General features: G+C 45.7%; 1 protein-coding gene across 1 annotated transcript in view; it reads left to right on the top strand.

Annotated features, from left to right (window-relative positions):
- Window positions 1-20,899, top strand: part of myo1d (myosin 1D) — a 259,403-nt gene extending 238,504 nt beyond the window's left edge. Inside the window, exon 22 of the mRNA XM_084323512.1 lies at window positions 14,776-20,899. Within this exon, the coding sequence (XP_084179638.1) occupies window positions 14,776-14,932 (157 nt within the window). The 3' untranslated portion in view covers window positions 14,933-20,899. The remainder of the gene's footprint in view (window positions 1-14,775) is intronic.
- Window positions 20,900-21,309: the final 410 nt, after the last annotated feature.

Here is a 21,309-nt window from a genome sequence, read left to right as displayed (position 1 = left end):
TATTTAAATCAGGATACACATTGAGGACGGGCCCTCTATTTAAATGTTGCTGAAATCACAAAATTAAATATAAAATAAAAATAAATGAATATAAAAATAAAATTCTTATATAAAATAAACGTAATTAAATTTTTAATATGAAAAAAAAAAGTTAAATAACAGATCCCAAGGGTCCCATACTTTTTTTGGGTTGATTTTTGTAGATTAATCCATGAATCGGGGGAACAACATCTAAAAGCAGTCTGAATTGACCGGAGGAACACAGTTATATCACAGGTACTGTATGTCACAGTCATCACAGTTATGGACAGCTTGACGGGCATCTCTCACTCACAGTCACCACCTGGTGTCTGTCCACACTGCTACAGGCCATGTGTCCACACTGCTACAGGCCATGTGTCCACACTGCTACAGGCCACATGTTATGCTACAGGCCATGTGTCCACACTGCTACAGGTCATGTGTCCACACTGCTACAGGCCACGTGTTCACACTGCTACAGGCTATACGTGTTCACACTGCTACAGGCTATACGTGTCCACACTGCTACAGGCCACGTGTTCACACTGCTACAGGTCATGTGTCCACACTGCTACAGGCCACGTGTTCACACTGCTACAGGCTATACGTGTTCACACTGCTACAGGCTATACGTGTCCACACTGCTACAGGCCACGTGTTCACACTGCTACAGGCCACGTGTCCACACTGCTACAGGCCATGTGTCCACACTGCTACAGGCCATGTGTCCACACTGCTACAGGCCACGTGTCCACACTGCTACAGGCCATGTGTCCACACTGCTACAGGCCATGTGTCCACACTGCTACAGGCCATGTGTCCACACTGCTACAGGCCACATGTTATGCTACAGGCCATGTGTCCACACTGCTACAGGCCATGTGTCCACACTGCTACAGGCCACGTGTCCACACTGCTACAGGCCACGTGTTCACACTGCTACAGGCCACGTGTCCACACTGCTACAGGCCACGTGTTCACACTGCTACAGGCCACGTGTCCACACTGCTACAGGCCATGTGTCCACACTGCTACAGGCCATGTGTCCACACTGCTACAGGCCATGTGTCCACACTGCTACAGGCCATGTGTTCACACTGCTACAGGCCACGTGTTCACACTGCTACAGTCCACGTGTTCACACTGCTACAGGCCACGTGTCCACATGTTATGCTACAGTCCACATGTTATGCTACAGTCCACATGTTATGCTACAGTCCACATGTTATGCTACAGTCCACATGTTATGCTACAGTCCATATGTTATGCTACAGTCTACATGTTATGCTACAGGCCACATGTTATGCTACAGGCCAGTCCACATGTTATGCTACAGGCCACATGTTATGCTACAGGCCAGTCCACATGTTATGCTACAGGCCAGTCCACATGTTATGCTACAGGCCAGGCCACATGTTATGCTACAGGCCACATGTTATGCTACAGGCCAGTCCACATGTTATGCTACAGGCCACATGTTATGCTACAGGCCACATGTTATGCTACAGGCCAGTCCACATGTTATGCTACAGTCCACATGTTATGCTACAGGCCACATGTTATGCTACAGGCCAGTCCACATGTTATGCTACAGTCCACATGTTATGCTACAGGCCAGTCCACATGTTATGCTACAGTCCACATGTTATGCTACAGGCCAGTCCACATGTTATGCTACAGGCCACATGTTATGCTACAGGCCAGTCCACATGTTATGCTACAGGCCACATGTTATGCTATAGGCCACATGTTATGCTACAGGCCACATGTTATGCTACAGGCCAGTCCACATGTTATGCTACAGGCCACATGTTATGCTACAGGCCAGTCCACATGTTATGCTACAGGCCACATGTTATGCTACAGGCCACATGTTATGCTACAGGCCACATGTTATGCTACAGTCCACATGTTATGCTACAGGCCACATGTTATGCTACAGTCCACATGTTATGCTACAGGCCACATGTTATGCTACAGGCCACATGTTATGCTACAGGCCAGTCCACATGTTATGCTACAGGCCACATGTTATGCTACAGGCCACATGTTATGCTACAGGCCACATGTTATGCTACAGGCCAGTCCACATGTTATGCTACAGGCCATGTGTTCCTTCCTGCTCATGTTATCTCTCTACTCCGGCAGTACTGGATGCATAATGAGGCAAAAATACCAGAGCGCAGCACGTTTCTGAGGTGCCAACCCGACCCATATACTATATATACTATACGTTGCAGAAATCAAACCCCATGAGACCTTACAGGAATTAGTTCTCACAAATTACAACCTGTGATGTTTATTAACGTGACTGTCTGTGGCATTTGTATATGATCAGCCTGAGCGGGTGGCACCCCCCACGTGGCTCAGAATGTGACAAAGGAGAGGATTTGCTGATCCAGTTCCCTGACCTGTGTACCTTTTAACCTGTCTATCCCTCTTTCTCTCTCCCACTCTCTTTCTCTTTCTGGCTTTCTCTCTCCCTTGTATCACACCCAGAAGGCTATAGGCTAGTCATATAGGGCCCTTTGATGTAGTGCTGGCAGCTTCACTGCTGGAGTCCCTCTCTCCCACAGATTGATTTTCTCTCTCTCTCTCTCTCTCTCTCTCTCTCTCTCTCTCTCTCTCTCTCTCTCTCCATCTCCATCTGTCTGTCCTCCTCTATGTACTGGGCCACCACTTTGATCAATACCGTTTCTCGCTGCTAAACCATTTTTCCCCCTAAATGACCTACTTACTAATCTCTGCTGTTATGAGCACGGCTCTCTTTCTTTAGAGAACAACATTGAAGAGAGAGAGGGGGGAGAGAGAAAGTGAAGGAGGGGGAGGGAATCGAAAAAGGATATATCCGCGCCTGGATTTGCAGCACTTTCACAGCTTAATAAATATTGCAGGTAAAGGCTGGTGTGTGTTATAACTTGAAGAATAATAGCTTGGATTGCGGGGAATGGGGGGGTTTCTGCGTTTGATCAGATCTTTAACTACTTTTGTTTCTTCTTTGCCTCCTCCTGGCATTTTATTCTCTGTAGTTTGAAGCGGTGTAGTCAACTGCTTCAGCGCCGAACAAGGCGCCTCTCGGCAGCAGAGAGGAGAAACAGGAAGTCTAAGGGCCCGCGTCCACCTGCCTCATATTTATGACCGCACGCGTCTTTTTTCAATGTATCCCAATGGGGAGAGAGCGTATGCGTCCGCATGCGCCGCCTATAGGAAATGCGCTGCAGTCGGCTTCTTTTTTCAGCTTTTTTGTGCGGCCGAAAGTTGAAACTTTCTGAACTTTCAGAGCGATGCGCTGAGCTCATTTTCAGACAACCAATCACAGCCATTCATATCTACCACTCTGTTTGTAACCTGACACCGGAGCTGCCTGCCTGTCTTGGCTGTCTCCCACAGTAGACGGGCCATTGAGATTCGCGACAAAACACAAATACACTAATAATAATAACTACACGAATACACTACTAAAAAGCTAATAAAAAGCAAAGGGCGAACTGTGGTGTCAGGCAATAACTATATATATAATTAATATACAATAAAGTTATTAAAATATGCTATAATATGTGCAAAACCGCGGCAGGAAAAAACGATAAAAGGATGGCTGTAGATTTCTTTCTGTCATCTACAAGATGCGCTTCATGCCAGCGCTGCCGGCGCACTATCAGTGTTTTTGTGAGATTGGTGGACGCAGGCCCTAAAGGTGCTTCTGGGCCACCTCCTTTATTGTCTATCTGTCTTGTTGTATCGTTTGGGACTTCCTTTATGCTGTGAGTCTGTGATACACAATTCTGTTAAATATTAAATAAAGATCTCTAGTCACAGATGAGATCAAATGTTCCTTTATGAATCCCATTGGGGAAATGCAGGTGTCATAGCAGGAGGGGAAAGGGCGGTACAGGCAGGGTAATAGAAACATGAAAAACATGAATACAAAAAAGAAACAGTAAAAAAGAAAAAAGATACAGTTGAGGGTCTGGTCAGTTGGACAGGTGAGACATGTGTACTCTATCGGTCATAAATGGCTAAATGTAAGTAATAGCACACTGTACCAGAATCTGTGCAGCGTTTAGTGGTTAGGAGTCAGACAGTTCTAACTGTTCTCTAGTTCTCCAGCTGTTGGAAACAGTCCTTTCCAGTGGAAAGGATGGCAGATGAGGCCACCCTCCATCTCAGAAATCCATCTCAGTATTTTCCCAGAAGTGGTGTAGTGGTTAAGACCCCATGCCTCTGGAACCACTAGTACCCCTGCTGTCCTAGGATCGAATACTGTCAGAACCTTCTCTCTTGTGGCTCTCCTACTTCTCCCTCTCAGCCTTCTTACTGTCTCCATAAAGAACCTTCTCCATTGTGTGTATCATACTCTGTCTCCCTCTCAGCCTTCCTACTGTCCTCTCAGCCTTCCTGCTGTCTCCATAAAGAACCTTCTCTCCTCATCTAGCCACCCAAGCCATGTCTGTTGGCCCATGAGTCCATCTGTACTGGTGGTGGAGCAAGACTCATGTTGTTCTTTGTGTGCTTGTGACATTCATCTAGGACATGCTAAACTGCTGCAGGTGTGTGTGTGTGTGTGTGTGTGTGTGTGTGTGTGTGTGTGTGTGTGTGTGTGTGTGTGTGTGTGTGTGTGTGTGTGTGTGTGTGTGTGTGTGTGTGTGTGTGTGTGTGTGTGTGTGTGTGTGTGTGTGTGTGTGTGTGTGTGTGTGTGTGTGTGTGTGTGTGTGTGTGTGTGTGTGTGTGTGTGTGTGTGTGTGTGTGTGTGTGTGTGTGCGCTTGCTTGCTTGCTTGCTTGCTTCCATTTCCTTTTCAGTGGGGGGGGGTGTGTGTGTGATATGTGTGAATTCACACCCTGGAACACGTGATACGTGTGCTGCAGCCATGTGAGAGAGAGACCGAGACGGAGAGAGAGAGAGTGATGATCCATGTGGCCCAGATGTAAGGAGTGTGTGGCTGGTTATGGTGGAAGCAAAGAGACAGAGACCGATGAGAGAAAGAGAAGTTGGCAGTGAGAATGATATATAAATAGTTACAGAAAGCAATCTAAAGAGAGAGAGAGATGAAGAATGATAGAAAGTAACATAAAGAAGGCAGACATAGATAGAGATATAAAGAATGATCGAAAGCAACATAAAGAAGGCACATATATGGATGGATAGATAGATAGATAGATAGATAGATAGATAGATAGATAGATAGATAGATAGATAGATAGATAGATAGATAGATAGATAGATAGATAGATAGGTATAAAGAAGTATAGAAGGCAACATAAAGAAGGCTGACATGGATAGATAGAGATATCAATAATTATAGAATTATAGGGGTATAGGGAGGGGGCTTCCAGTGTCATGGAGTGAGGACGTACATTCACACCTGCTCCCCCAGGTTTTGTACATTTAAATTTTGAATGCCCTCACTGGTCTCCAATTTTTCTTTTAACTAATGATTTCCACATTTAAAAATGTTTTATGGCAAGACATGGCAGACAAACAACCAACTAAGCGTGGTGCGTCGTCCACAAAAAACGAATCTTCAAACGCCACCTTCGCGGGAAGCTACTCTGAGTGGCTCTAGTCTGGCGGCTATCAAAATGGTCCTCGCGGAACTTCTCGAGACTCACTTCTAATCCTACCGCAAAGCAGTATCAGTCGAGATAAGAGCAGCCATAGAGTCCCTGGACAAAAAGGTAGAAATGTTCCACACAAAAACCATAGACAAGACCAGAGAAATTGTCTCGCTCACGAGGGAGGCTAGCCAGCAAGACCAACGTTTACAGCGTCTCGAGTTGGACCAAGCTATCAAGCTAGCCAAGCTAGCTAAGATCCAAGCTAAGATCCAAGCTAGACTCACGAGGTTCAATCCCGCAAAATACGGAATAACATAAGAATTATCGGTCTAACAGAGGACATTGAAGGACCCCAACCAACGCGCTTTTTTCCTGAGATGTTGCAAGAAGTCCTCGGTAAGGAGTTACTGGCTAGCCCCCCTGAGTGTGATAGAGCGCACCATGCTCTCAATTCCAAGCCAGGGAAAGGCAGAGAACCGTAATTATTCTGATCCATACATTTCAGCTAAAGGAGTTGATCATCCGTGAGGCCCGAGCTAGGAAGGGCAAGCTGTTGTACAAAGGCCATCACATCGCTTTTTATGAAGACTACCCGCCGGAGATCGTGGCTCAGCGCAAAGAATACAAGGAAGCCATGTCTGAGCTGTGGCAACTGGGCTACAGGCCGACTCTACTCTTCCCAGCCAAGCTATCCATCGTAACCAAACAGGGGACGAGGAAAAGACTTGGGTCGGTCACCGAAGCAGAGGGCTTCCTGGAGGACACACGGAGGAACCCAGAATCTACCGAAGATGCTTGCTAACAACGTGGTCGTCGGACATGTCTACAGTTAGGCCAAGCTAAATTGGCCACGCTCATGAGACTTTCAATTTTGCTGGGCTAAGCTAAGTCAGTCAATTAAGCTATGCTAGGTTAAATTAAGCCAGTCAATTAAGCTAAATCAGCTATATTCCTTTATTAAGCCAACGAGTTATAACAGACTGAGCTACATTGGCTAACAGGTTCATGTTAGGTTGGCCCAAGACAACTATATTCATTCATTAAATTAACAAATTACGATGGTTCATAATTTATGGCTAACAGACACTATACTGAAGCTAAGCTAAGTCAATTGAGTTCCTTCATTAAGATATCAAGTTATAATATAGTAGGCTAAGCTCCAATGGCTAGCAAGCACGATATGACCATACTACTGTTCAATCAACCTAAGTGGACCATGTGCGTGAGGCTAGCAAACTGTACTACACTAAGCTAGTTATGTTATGTTCGTTCCAGGTTTGACTTTCCTTCTTTATATCTACACACAGAGATACAGAAACATACATACACACACACATACACTTACACAAACAAACACAAAAAGGCTGTTCTATTTCTCCTCCTTTATATCTTTTAATCTCAGTGTGGTCTCACAAGACAACACACACACAAAGAAGAACAACATACCCCACCTTTAGGTTCAGTGTGGATATTGATATGAGCAGCGTATGGTTTTTTAATGACACAGCATCAGCTAGCCCTGACAATGTGTGTGAGGAGATCAGTAGTAAGACACTGACAGAATACCAGCAGGCGCTTATCTCTCTACCTGTCTTGTCTATATTAACAGCACCCTGCAGACACCCCTGTGTGTGTGTGTGTGTGTGTGTGTGTGTGTGTGTGTGTGTGTGTGTGTGTGTGTGTGTGTGTGTGTGTGTGTGTGTGTGTGTGTGTGTGTGTGTGTGTGTGTGTGTGTGTGTGTGTGTGTGTGTGTGTGTGTGTGTGTGTGTGTGTGTGTGTGTGTGTGTGTGTGTGTGTGTGTGTGTGTGTGTGTGTGTGTGTGTGTGTGTGTGTGTGTGTGTGTGTGTGTGTGTGTGGTCTTGTGAGACCACACTGAGATAAAAAGGAGGAGAAAGAGAACAGGCTTTTTTTGTGTGTGTGTGCATGTATTCAAGTGTGTGTGTGTGTGTCCAGCGGAGCCTGCATGTCTGCCCCCCAGGGCGTGTCTCAACATGACCCAGTGTCTCTTGACCGAGAACCTTCTGTCTTGTCCATCATCTGTCTCTCTGATTTCTACATCCAATAATTTAGAAGAACCTCTTGAAATATAGTGTTTACCAGAGATGTGCTCATCATTTTTCAGGAAATATTCATTAATTCCTTTTCATTCATTTCTGAGGGGTAGACCCTTATTTCCAATGGTGCAGAGATTACAAAAACAAGAAAACAAATAGTCAAAGAAAGGAAAAAGAAATAACAAGAATAACCCATTCAGCTTGGAAATAAGCATACAGTAGAAACCAACTAACACAGTCTGGGCCAACTAAGACCCTGTCCACACCTACACAGATATTTCTAAAGACACATTTTTCCCCCCTCCTTTTTCAAAAAGATCCCTGTCCACACCAACAGTGTTTCAGTATATATACTTATATAAATGCAGCCATTTAGTAAACCTCTGTCCATACAATGCACACACAATGTAAAAATGCTCACATGAACTGACCTGGTGGCAGGCTGCAGAGAGCTCTCCAAGGTCCTGATTGCAGAGAAAATACTGGGGTTTGAAGAATATCCATATACACGCGGACAGGGGGCATTGGTCATAATGTTAATGTTTTCCAAAGGCTCCATTTAGCTCAGTTTCACCCCGTGCACACGTATACAGGCAAAACTTGATTTATTCATTTTTTTAAATCATTTTAGGTTTGAAAAGCAAATACTATGTTTTCAAATATATCTGTATAGGCCAAACTGACTGATTACTCGTCTAATCGACTATGAGGGGCCAGCTATAGTTATTTCATTGTCTGTCTCAGTCTCCATCTGTGTCATCATCATGCATGTGGATCAGTTCAGTAATACACCCACGGCCTCTGTTTGCAATCTTCTGCCCATATTTGCATCATATGTTGCTGTCTCTTCATTAGATGTCTGTTAGAATAGCTCCCAGGGTAGCAGTGACATCTTTATGAAGACTACGACTAGCTCTGTGAATTGAAGACTACGACTAGCTCTGTGAATGAAGACTACGACTAGCTCTGTGAATTGAAGACTACGACTAGCTCTGTGAATGAAGACTACGACTAGCTCTGTGAATGAAGACTACGACTAGCTCTGTGAATGAAGACTACGACTAGCTCTGTGAATGAAGACTACGACTAGCTCTGTGAATGAAGACTACGACTAGCTCTGTGAATGAAGACTACGACTAGCTCTGTGAATGAAGACTACGACTAGCTCTATGAATGAAGACTACGACTAGCTCTGTGAATGAAGACTACGACTAGCTCTGTGAATGAAGACTACGACTAGCTCTATGAATGAAGACTACAACTAGTTCTATGAATGAAGACTACGACTAGCTCTGTGAATGAAGACTACGACTAGCTCTGTGAATTAATTTTCTCTCTCTCAGAAGCAGGCACAAGTAATTTATTTTATATTATCATAGCCTATGCCTGTGTGTTTTTAAAGTTGTTTAAAGTAATAATTACATTTTCAATGTCATACTTTTTAATTATTTTAATCGAAATTGTGTTTTTTTCTTATTATTTTTCTTATTTGCTGATAGTTCAATGGAATTTAATTCTGAAAATGGAGTGACTCATTAATCTGTTTTAAATATGCTACAAACCAAATGATGGTGTGTTATTAATAGCTTAAACTCTGAGCAAAACGTAGAAGACTTTGGGTGCAGCGGGGGGGAGATTATGTTTTCAGGGGTGCCTTGGTCAGAAAAAGGTTTGGGAACCACCTCACTAGATAATGCTCCCATGAACATATACAGTATTTGTATTACTACGTGTGATGTTTTGAACGTTATGATGAGAGGAGAGACACAGGAGGAGGCCAGCGGGGGCCCATGTGGTCCCTAGAGAAAGGGCCAAACCACTACACGTGTTAAAGCACAAGACGACAATTTGAAGCTGAACAGAACCTCAGTTTAAGACCTTGTTACAGGCTACTCCCCTCCCCCAGGCATGCCATCGTGTGAGACTTGCAGTATACGGATTAGAGTGTGTGAGGCAAAAGTGGAATGTATCCTTCCTTTTTATAAAGTCAATCTTTCTGTCTCCAGACCTCACCTGTAATGCACTGTCATCTCTATGGTTTTCCGCTCAGTAGAGTGAAGTCTCAAAGTAGCTCTGACAGAATAGATGGTTGAAGTTTGGCTAAATTTAGCCTCGATCTAACCACCCGAAAGTAATGCTGTCCTCTCAAGAGTCATCTACAAGCTCCTGGCTCTGCTGAGTGCCTCCCATCAAGACTCTCTCTCCTACCTCTCTCTCTCTCTCTCTCTCTCTCGCTCTCGCTCTCCCCTACCTCTCTCTCTCCACCCTACTTCTCTCTCCCCTACCTCTCTCTCCACCCTACCTCTCTCTCCCCTACCTCTCTCTCCACCCTACCTCTCTCTCTCTCCCCTACCTCTCTCCCCTACCTCTCTCTCCACCCTACCTCTCTCTCCCCTACCTCTCTCCACCCTACCTCTCTCTCCACCCTACCTCTCTCTCCACCCTACCTCTCTCTCTCTCCCCTACATCTATCCCCACCCTACCTCTCTCTCTCCACCCTACCTCTCTCTCTCTCCCCTACCTCTCTCTCTCTCCCCTACCTCTATCCCCACCCTACCTCTCTCTCCTACCTCTCTCCACCCTACCTCTCTCTCCACCCTACCTCTCTCTCCACCCTACCTCTCTCTCTCCTACCTCTCTCTCCACCCTACCTCTCCCTCTCTCTCCGCCCTACCTCTCTATCTCTCCACCCTACCTCTCTCTCTCCGCCCTGCCTCTCTCGCCCCCCCCCCCCCCCCCCCCCCTCCATCACCACCTGCAGAGCACATGTATTTTTTTCAGCAGACAAGAGTTGTTGGTGGAGAGCCAGGTTAACTGTTAAAGGGATGAGTCAGAGGTGTGACTGACTGGAGGCATCACTGCTTCCCTCTTTCTCTCTCTGTCTTTCGCTCCATCTCTCTCATTGTCTTTCTGTGTGTGTGTCTTTCACTCTCTCTCAATCTATCTTAAATTTTCTCTCTCTCTCTCCATCTTTTCTTCTCTCACCTACTTCCTGTTGTTTGTGTTGTTCTCAGTGGTCCTCTTTCCTCTCATTCCTCTCCTCTCGTTTCTTCCCCTCAGCTTTCTCCTCAAAGGGGAACGCCACCTGTTTTAGCAAACACAGTTTCCCCAGAATGGTCAATTAAAATCAACTATATCGTAATTTATTCAGTGACAAAGTCCTATATGACTGTTAGTCGATGAAGAGGCCCTATTAGGATGCTGACTTGACCTCTCCTTGCTTTCTACTTCTATAGCACCATCCTACGCTTCCCCACAAAGGCCAGGGGTATATGGGACAGCAGTGGATGTTTGGACCCACATGGCATGAAGGACAGAGGCAGATACAATGGCATGGGGGGGTGGGAGAAAAGGGGAGAATAGATTTTTCCAGTAGGAGAGTAGGGCCAAGTATGTCCCTGAGGCGATGGCTGGAAAAGGCCAGCCAGCCAGCCAGCCAGCCACTGACCTTATTCTATTTTTCTGTTTAGAGATGAAGCACTATTACTTGGCTGGTTCTCCTCCTACCTCACAGACAGACACCAATTCATCTCCCTCTCTGGCCACACCTCCTCCCCCTCCCCAGTCACACAGGGGGTCCCCCAAGGCTCAGTCCTTGGCCCCCTGCTCTTCATCTGCTTCATTCTCCCCCTTGGTCACATCATCCGTAAATACCACCTCAACTTCCACTGCTACGCTGACGACACCCAAATCTACATCAGTACACAATCCCCCCACAGCCCACCCCTCAGTCACATCGAATCCTGCATCACCGAACTCCAAACTTGGATGACTTACAACTTCCTCAAACTGAACAGTGACGAGACTGAACTTCTCATCATTGGCACCAAAACCACCCTCACCAGATCCGGACCCATCACACTCACCATCAACGACTCCACCATCACCCCCTCCCCCCTAGTCCGAAACCTTGGTGTCCTCCTTGACCCCACCCTCTCATTTGACCCCCACGTCCGCTCCATCGTAAAAATATCCTACTTTCACCTCCGCAACATTGCAAAAATCCGTCACTGCCTCTCCCCCCTTGCTGCTGAATCCCTCATTCACGCCTTCATCTCCTCCCGCCGCCTGGACTACTGCAACTCCCTCCTCACTGGTATCACCTCCCGCTCCCTCCATAAACTGCAAATGGTCCAAAATTCAGCCGCCCGCCTCCTCACTAACACCCGGTCCCGCGAACACATCACTCCTGTCCTCCACTCCCTCCACTGGCTCCCGATCAAACACAGCATAAACTTTAAAACACTACTCCTCAGTCCTCACCTTCAAAGCCCTCCACGGCCTGCCCCCCCCCCCCCCCCCCCCCCCCCCCCCTACCTGACTGATCTCCTTCTTCCCTACCGCCCCACCCGTTCCCTCCGGTCCTCCTCCACTGCCTCCCTCACTGTCCCGACATCCAAGCTTAAAAACTTTGGAGATCGGGCCTTCTCTCGTACTGCACCCCGACTCTGGAACTCCCTCCCCCAGTCCATCAGAGACTCCCCTACACTCTCCACCTTCAAAGCTCGCCTCAAAACCCACCTGTTCTCCCTTGCCTTCAACCACCCCCCCCCCACCCATAACCCCCACCCATAACCCCCCCCCCCTCCAACCTGATTGATGTCTGTCTCCGTCATTTTTTGTGCTATCAAGCTGTCTTCCCTGATCCCCCCATGGTCTCATGTTCCTTTTGTTTTGTTTCTTTGTTGTTTCTTTGTTTTTGTTTCTTTGCTTTTACTTCTTTGTTTGTACTCTTGCTCCCGACTATTGTCAGCGACTTCGGGTTATTGAGAAGCGCTATATAAATTTAATTAATTATTATTATTACTTTTTATTGGAATCCATAAGTATTTTATTTTGAAGCGGCCTTTCTCCGCCACTGACGCATCATAAAGGTGTCAGATGGTGCTCTCGCTGTGTGTGTGTGTGTGTGTGTGTGACCCTACTCCTGTATGCCCTTCAAGTGTAGCTTAGCACAGCATCCCCCCAAGCTATTCAGCGAGACAGAAAGATGGAGAAGCAAGGGGATGGGATGGAAGAGATATTTATCAAAACACACACACACACATACACAAACACACGTTCCACTGGCTGGCAACGGCAGCCATGACAGATGGAGGAGTTCAGGGGGGTTGCCATGGAAACCAAAGGCAGTGCTGCCCGCAGCTCTGTGCCTCTCCGTAGCCCCGCAAGGCAAGATGGATAGCTACTGTAGGTAGATAAATATGCAAACACCCTGCGCATAGGAGGGAGGGCGTTGTTGTTGTTGTTGTTGTTGTTCAGGAGTTACTGTCATTACGCAACAGAGCGGTGTTGGATGAGATGACTCATTTACCCAAGTTTGGTTTTTGACTGGGGAGTAGGGTTTTTGACTGGGGAGTAGGGTTTTTGACTGGGGAGTAGGGTTTTTGACTGGGGAGTATGGTTTTTTGACTGAGGAGTATGGTTTTTGACTGGGGAGTATGGTTTTTGACTGGGGAGTATGGTTTTTGACTGAGGAGTATGGTTTTTTGACTGAGGAGTATGGTTTTTGACTGGGGAGTATGGTTTTTTATTGAGGAGTATGGTTTTTGACTGAGGAGTATGGTTTTTGACTGAGGAGTATGGTTTTTGACTGGGGAGTATGGTTTTTGACTGGGGAGTATGGTTTTTGACTGAGGAGTATGGTTTTTGACTGAGGAGTATGGTTTTTTGACTGAGGAGTATGGTTTTTGACTGGGGAGTATGGTTTTTTTATTGAGGAGTATGGTTTTTGACTGAGGAGTATGGTTTTTGACTGGGGAGTATGGTTTTTGACTGGGGAGTATGGTCGACTTTTGTGTTAATAATGCTGTCGTCAGGTATGATTTGGAGCTACTTGTTTACACACTGTGAGCCATCCTCGTCAGTCAGTGTGCCGGCGAGAATAACTGTGTCACGATGAGGGGTTGATTATGTGGCCTATTTGGGAGAGAATGTTCTCGTTCCATTTACCACGCACTTCATTTACTCTCACTCATTCATTCTTTCTCTCTCTCTCCCTCTCTCCCTATCTCCGTCTCTTTCTCTCTCCCTCTGCCTCTCTCTCTCCCCCTCTCTCTATGTTTCTCTCTTTATCTCCCTCTCTGCCTCTCTCTCCCCCTTCTCTATGCTTCTCTCTCTCCATCTCTGTCTTTATCTCTCTCTTCCCCTCTGTCTTTCTCTCTCCCTCTCTTTATCTCAGTCTCTCTCTCCATCTCCGTCTCTTTCTCTCTCCCTCTGCCTCTCTCTCTCCCCCCTCTCTCTATGTTTCTCTTTCTCTCCCTCTCTGCCTCTCTCTCTCCCCCCTCTATGTTTCTCTCTCTCTCCCCCTCTGTCTTTATCTCTCCCTCTCTTTCTCTCAGTCTCTCTCCCCATCACTTTCTCTCCCTCTCACTCTATCTCTCTCTCCCCCTTTCTCTCTGTTTCTCTCTCTTTCTTGCTCTATTTCTCTGTCTCTCTCTGTCTCTCCCTCTCTCTCTCTGCCCCCCCCCTCTCTCTCTCTCTCTCTACCACATAACGTATGTATTTTTCCCTCTCACTCTTTGATTTCCTCCATCGATTGTGTTTAAGAGCAGATGAGGCAAAGCGTTTGGCCAGAGCCAAACTGCATGTGACAGGCGCTAAGAGCCAATCGGCCACTGTGCCACCACCACAGCTTTGCCATATGGATCATAGCTCCCAGCTGAGCCCTGGCGGGGCCTCTCTGTTACTCATCCTAATGACTGTACTGTATATATTCTATAGGTGGTTTATACACATATACACACATACACTGTCTCTCTCACACATTTCTCCAGCAGGTTGCTAATGATTCTGTGTATTAACTATTGATACATATTGAAGAGCTACAATAATGACACAATTTTTTATTTATTTGGTCATGAGCAAACTAGGTTACTCACTACACACACTGTGACCAATGCTTTATGTACTGTAGTGTTTTTACTTCCTGTATTGATTATCTCTCTCTTTCTGTCTTTCTCTCTCCCTCTCCCTCTCTATTTCTCTCTCTCTCTCTTTATCTCTCTCCCTCTCCCTCTCTATTTCTCTCTCTCTCTCTCTCTCTCTCTCTCTCTCTCTCTCTTCTCTCTCTCTCTCTCTCTCACTCTCACTCTCACTCTCACTCTCACTCTCACTCTCACTCTCACTCTCACTCTGTGTCTCCAGTGAGAGGAGGAAGCTCCAGGTGAACATCTCCAGTCCAATCCAGTGCAGCATGAATGGAAGGAAGTGCACCATCATTGTCGAGGCCAAGATCAACCAATCGCAGCCAGACTTCACCAAGAGCCGATCAGGTTACATACTGGCCGTGCCGGGAAACTAAAGAGGGACCATCCCTCCCCTCCCCAGAGAGCACAGTGATGACGGAGAAACCACCACGATGATTCACGCGTTTGTTTTTGTTTTTTGCATGTTGTTAGCTGACACAGGTCTGCGATGTACCACGTAGACATCAACTGGGTATGAGGACCATCATAATTCTCATAATGGAAAGCGATGCCAAATTTGACCTATTTTCTATGCAATGTTTTCAATGGGAAATGTGTGATGCACCTACATGCAAATATTGTTAGCTTAGACGGGTTTTAAGTACATGCACTACAAAATAATTCACCAAAGAACTTTTTTTCTTCTCCAAACTTCAAAAGCGTTTGCATTCGTACCTACAGCCTGGTGTGGAGTGGAATATCAGGCAGAGTGTCACAGAACAGTGAATGTGAGGTGAGATTTATGAGGGTGCTGTTCTCAGAGGCACTGAGAAGAAACGCCACAGGCTCAGAGTCTGACTGGTGCCGCAATGCAAGAGAACACCAGCTCCGTGTTATGCAGTAATAGGTTGTGGTGGATGACTCATATCTTCCACCAATCCACCAATCTTCAGCCAATGTTCAGTCATGCCTGCTTTGATATGTATATATATGTATATATATATACACATATATGTATACATACAGTAGTCTCCATTTCCAAACACATCTTTTAGTGTTATACCAACGACCACCAACCATTTGCAATTGAAACTGCCGTCCTGTGGTAATTAGCATGCGTATAGCTGGTTAAAGACTGGGGAGAGTTCTGTCCTTGAAGCATTTGAAATTGAAAGTCACTACAGTAGGTCTGAGGCAGTGATATCAAGGTGTGCGTATCAATCTGGAGACTACTGTGTGCATGTATATATACACACATATTTTTTATTTTTTATTTATTTTATTTTATCTCTGTTTTGTTCCCCCTAAGAAGACAGTATTTCATATTTTGAAGGACACATTCTATGAAATAATCTCAATTATACATTTTATTTTGATGTCCTAAGATGGTAAATATAGACAAAACTTCTAATGTATGTTTCTTTCCTTGTTTGTGGTTTAATACAAGTTTCAGTGTGGAGACAGGGAAGGGATGGAGTGTGATGACGCCACTGGGTTTCTGTGTGCCTGAGGCACAGATGCGGAACCCGATAATTGCGTTAAGTCTCGTCAGTCGCGAGGTGTTGAGGAGGATGTGTTGAGCGCGTCCTGATAGTCACGACCTGCTCTGAGAGGAGCGTTAAAATAATCTCTCTCTTAATTTAAATCATGCCTCTTATTCTCTCTGCGATACTGTGTGTATGTACATTGACCCTGAATAGCACATAGGACGTTATTATGCAGAGTATAGGTGAACTGCATACAACTATATAAATGAGATATTGTATTGGCACAGTACTTATTCCAACGTTTCAGTGCAGAAAGGGATGTTGGATCCTAAACCGAAGCCTGAACTAGGAATTGTCACTTCTTGTTTTTCTTTCTTTTCTTCCCCCACAAGATTTAAGGTTAGGTCTTTGTTGAGGCGTGTAAAGGTCCATGTAAAATGTCGGTCCCTGGACATAATGTCATTTGTTGTTTTTCTGTTTAGCTAATGGCCTAATGACTTGTAGTGGTCCTTACTCATCTTGAATAGACTGGCTCTTGAGTAATATCCCCATCATCAGAGAGCGAGAGAGAGAGAGTGTGAGATAATTAGCTTGCTTTCTTGCCCTTCCCTCTCCTTGGCTCTGTGCCAGAGAGGCTGGCCAGTGGCCATGTTGAAACAAGTCAAGACAGACCCAGTGGAACACGGTGTGTGATGTTTCTGCCCCCAACAATATACTCAATATACCACTGTCAGACCACACTACCTTCTGGTTTTTAGCTCAGAGACGGGGATGGAGCGACTGGTTTAGGGTGGAGGGTGGAGTGGACAGAAATGTCTTCCTATGAGTGACTCGAGACTCATAGACTCATCAGCCTGTTAAATATAGACCTACAGAGCCCCCCCCTCATAAAACCGAATCACCAATTAAAGCCAAGGACACAGGCTACAAGATGTATCAAATCAAATGTGAAGGCTGTACACGCTGTTCTACTGGTCTATAATGAATTCCTTGTGATGCTGTCTGAAAGGTGCAAACGCTCGGCCAGTGGTTTTCAAAGTGGGGTCCAGGGACCCCCAGGGGTCCTTGAGAGGGTTCCCAACAAAATGATTTAATTTCACAAATATTTGATTCACTAGAAGTTTAGCCCAATGATCATAGGTTTCACTCTCTCCACTGTTATCTCCCCTACATACATTATAGACTATGGGATTCTGGACTAAATCACATCTAAAAACCTCAGATAGGGGTCCCTGACCTATTAGCTGTCAATTTAGGGATCCTTGACATGAAAAGGTTTGAGAACCAATGCGCTAAGTGATGGGGCAAAGATGGCCACTTTGCACTACAACACATGGCCTGACAGAATCTTTGCTTTTGAAAAAGTCGGGGCACTGTCGATCAGTCCGGAGTTGAGTGCCGAAACCCTTTCACACTACAAGATAACCTGACCAACCTATCGCCTGTCCTGATTGCCCCTTGAAATTCAGTCAGGATGGTCAAGTCAGCACCACAAATGGGGGCAAGAATTCATGTAATGTGTGAACGTCGCTGTTTAACCAAACCACACTAACCAAGACTCCATTAAGGAGCAGATCACCAGATATGATATTTACATCAAGACACTTCCAATCCATTTTCACTAAGACAGGTATTGATATACTATATTTTCACCCCATGTTCCTCCCGGCCACCGGGGGCAGCATCAGCTGGATCACATAGGCTTATGCGACGTATCCAGCCTCTTACAGCATGTGTTAATACTTAATACCCACTCACAGTTTACCATAAATGTCTCTTTTTCTCTCTTTTTTTTTTAATGCTTCACAAGTAGTTTAATTCCTCCCTTTCTGTGTATATTTGGGTTCGGTGTACATTTAGAGAATGTGACATAGATATTCACAGTGAAAGAAAACAGACAGCTGGGCGGCTATCATGAGTCAGTAATGTTGGTCTTTCTGTGTGTGTGCGTGTGTGTGTGTGTGTGTGTGTGTGTGAGCAAGTGAGTTTTTCTGTGTGTGCGAGTGACTGAGTAAGGGAACAAGGGGTATTGGCTGTGCTGTGGTGAAACGACCGCTCTCCCTGGATGTTTGGCCTAGATAGAGTGGCAGTGTTCTGCTCATCTTCATTCAGCTGCCATTATTCTCACAGACATATATAAACGTCCCACCAATCACTTTCATGAGAGCCACAGTTCACTAATTGCACCCAAGTATCATCTGGTAGAATAATTTATCTTAATTAGTTCATAAATGCCCCTGTCTTTTGATGAAGTAAATCTCCATTTTACCCTGCAGTTCTGCCATTTTACCCTGCAGTTCTGTGTTGGTTGACCTTGTCCCGTTGTGCGATAAGGCACTTAAAAGCCCAAAAATGCTGTTTAGAGAAATTGGTGTGTTTATCTGGTGGATTAGCGTTATCCCATTGGTAGCGCACTAATAGAAGGGTTTCATACAAGCTCAGGCCCTGGGGCTGTGTGTGAGGGATGGTGCGTGCAGATAAGGGCCCATATCCTTCAGTATATTATTCCCCACAGGGATCCTCTCCTCTTCGCTCCTCTCCTCTTCTCTCATGTCTCCTCTCCTCTTCTCTCATCTCTCCTCCTCTTTTCTCATCTCCCCTCCTCTCCTCTCCTCCTCTCCTCTCCTCCTCTCCTCTCCTCTCCTCTCATCTCCTATTTTCTCATCTCTCCTTCTCTCCTCTCTTCTCTCATCGCTCCTCCTCTCTCCTCTCCTTTCCCCTCCTCCTCTCCTCTCCTCTTCTCTCATCTCTCCTCCTCTCCTATCCTCTCCTATCCTCTCCTCTTCTCTTCTCTCCTCTCCTCTCCTTTTTCTCTCCTCTCCTCTTCTCTCATCTCTCCTCTTCTCTCATCTCTCCTCCTCTTCTCATCTCTCCTCCTCTCCTCTCCTCTCTTCTCTCATCTCTCCTCCTCTCCTCCCCTCTCCTCTCTACCTATCATCACATTGGACCGACTGTCACTTCTCACATGAGCAGCTTTCGCCACCCCCACCCCACCCCTCCTCTTCCCTCCACACAGTTCTGTCTAAAAGATAGGGGGATACTGTTGTCTGAGAACAAAGCCTTGCTTGGCTTGGTCTCCTCTTCTTCTCTCCTCCTCCCCTCCCTTTCTCCATACTTATTCCCCCTTTCCTTCCTCCATCACATCACTTGGCTCTCCGCCCAGGCGGGTTGACTGTCCAGTCCTGCAGTGCAGTAGAGGATGTTTTCTTCATGTGCCTGGAGGGAGGAGAGCGAGAGATACTGTACATGAGAGAGATACAGAGAGAGAGAGAGACAGTCAAAGGGACTGCATTAACAACCAACCTAAACAAACAAGCACAAACTACCATAAACAGACATTTAAACATTACAGATCCCATACGAAATTGAACACATACATTATCGTTAAAAGCAAACACCAAAGATCGACCATATCTTGATGCGTCGCTGCCACTCCCTGCGCTAAACCCAGCCACCCCTCAATTCATTTTCCGTGTGAATTATTATTCTTTTGGTTGCTATGAGAGGAAGGAATCAAATTGGAAATCTCCAGGGTAGCAACGCAGGGAGAGTAAATATCACATTTACTGACTCATGCAGTTGAGATGAAAAAAAGAAAATAAAGAAGATTGCAAAGGTTCAAATAAAGTAGGTTACCTGTGCCATCACTTTATTTCCCCTCGATCTTTGATTGAGTGTTTTTTAATGTTTAGTTTAGTGTTCATTCCATTTACCTCAATGAAAAACCTTTCCTTTTTTTTCTACTTTTTCTCCCATTTTCTATTTTTCTCCCATCCCAATTTCGTATCGTCCAATTCTACCCTCCCCTGTCTCGAACGTTGTTAGGCCATGCCTCCCACAAGCCGGCTGCAATGTGGACTAAGCCTTACATCACGTGTCCCCTCCGGTACTCGAGGAAGCAGCAGTCGCATCTTTTCACCTGCACAGCGCGATCTCTCAGCGTCGGGGGGTCTGCGTTTTTGGAGGGCACGCCGCCCCGTCGCTTCCTGATTCTGCTGCGCAGGCGCACCAACCGACCTGTAGGAGTCGCTGTCCACAACGTCCGATCCCCACCCATCAGCTTCCCACCCCCTAATACTGCCAATTGTATTAATATGAACGACCAGCCAAGCTGATAGCAATGCGGAGAGCTGGGCTCGAACCCACCGTCTCCTGCATTGGTGGTGAGCGCCTTGCCCACTGCACCACCTAGCCGCCCTGAAAAGCCTTTCCTTAGTTCATTCCAAAATGTTTTTATCTTTTTCTTGGTAAGTGCCTTATTGAAATGATGACAGTGAAATAAATTATCTCTTTGAACTCTGTAGTTGTATAATTTGTGTCCGATAACCAGTCTTCCTTGATTAACTTTTAGATTCTTTAAAGAATTATGAATGGAGGGGGGAAATAATGTTTTGTAAACATGTGTTTTTAGATACCTTTGACATTATTTTAACACAGCGTGGGAAGAAACCATAAACATGTACTCAAACCCTGAAACCCTTCTTTTCTTGATCCTCCAATCACAACTATTGCTCCGAGGGAAGCGACAGTTGTGATTGGGAGATCAAGAAAAGAGAGCAGTGTTTCAATTCTATGGAAAGAAACCTTCAAGGTTCCACAAAACAGCTTCTATTCTCCAATGTATTCAACACTCGCTGGCTTTACATAAAATGTGTAGATATACGTACCTGTACACAACATACATTTGCTGATCCAAATATGTGCCTAATTTTGTATTTTGCATAACTATGTAATATATCAATGTATCTCTGGACCAAATCTAAAGGGAACTTTCACCGTTGTACGTGCAGTTTGTGCCCCGTGTTCTGTAAAATGTTCCACAATGAGATTCACACCATTAATTTTTTTATTAATAAACGTATTTGTTCCAATGGCTCATTTAGTTTTGTTGTGTTTATTTGTGTTTATTGTTGTTGTTGTTGTTGCGGTGGCGGGATAACGCTAACGTCTCTCCAGCTTTTCCTTCTCCCAACAGGAGAAAGCCTCTGATTCTGGAGACGTGTGTGTCGGTATGTTTGTGTTGTTTATGTTTACTGTAATGTTGTCCAGTCGCCAGCTGTTGTCTCCTATACGTGACGCCGTAACAGAGGGGGGTGAAGGCTGAGCGTTAAGCCGCCCACCAGCAGCTGTTTCTCTGGGTGACGTCGAGACGGTTAAAGCCTCCGCAGTCTGCGGGGCATGATGACATCACTGCTTCCCACCGCCATCATGTCAGCAGCTAGCACAGCGGTTCTCAAACTACGGGTCGCGACCCAAAGTGGGGTCGTGGTTAGGTGACAGTGGGG

The sequence above is a fragment of the Notolepis coatsorum genome (genome assembly GCF_963971535.1).
Source record: "Notolepis coatsorum genome assembly, chromosome: 10".
Lineage (NCBI taxonomy): Eukaryota > Metazoa > Chordata > Actinopteri > Aulopiformes > Paralepididae > Notolepis > Notolepis coatsorum.
Note: the sequence above shows the minus strand (reverse complement) of the source record. Positions and strands in the feature narration are given on the sequence as shown.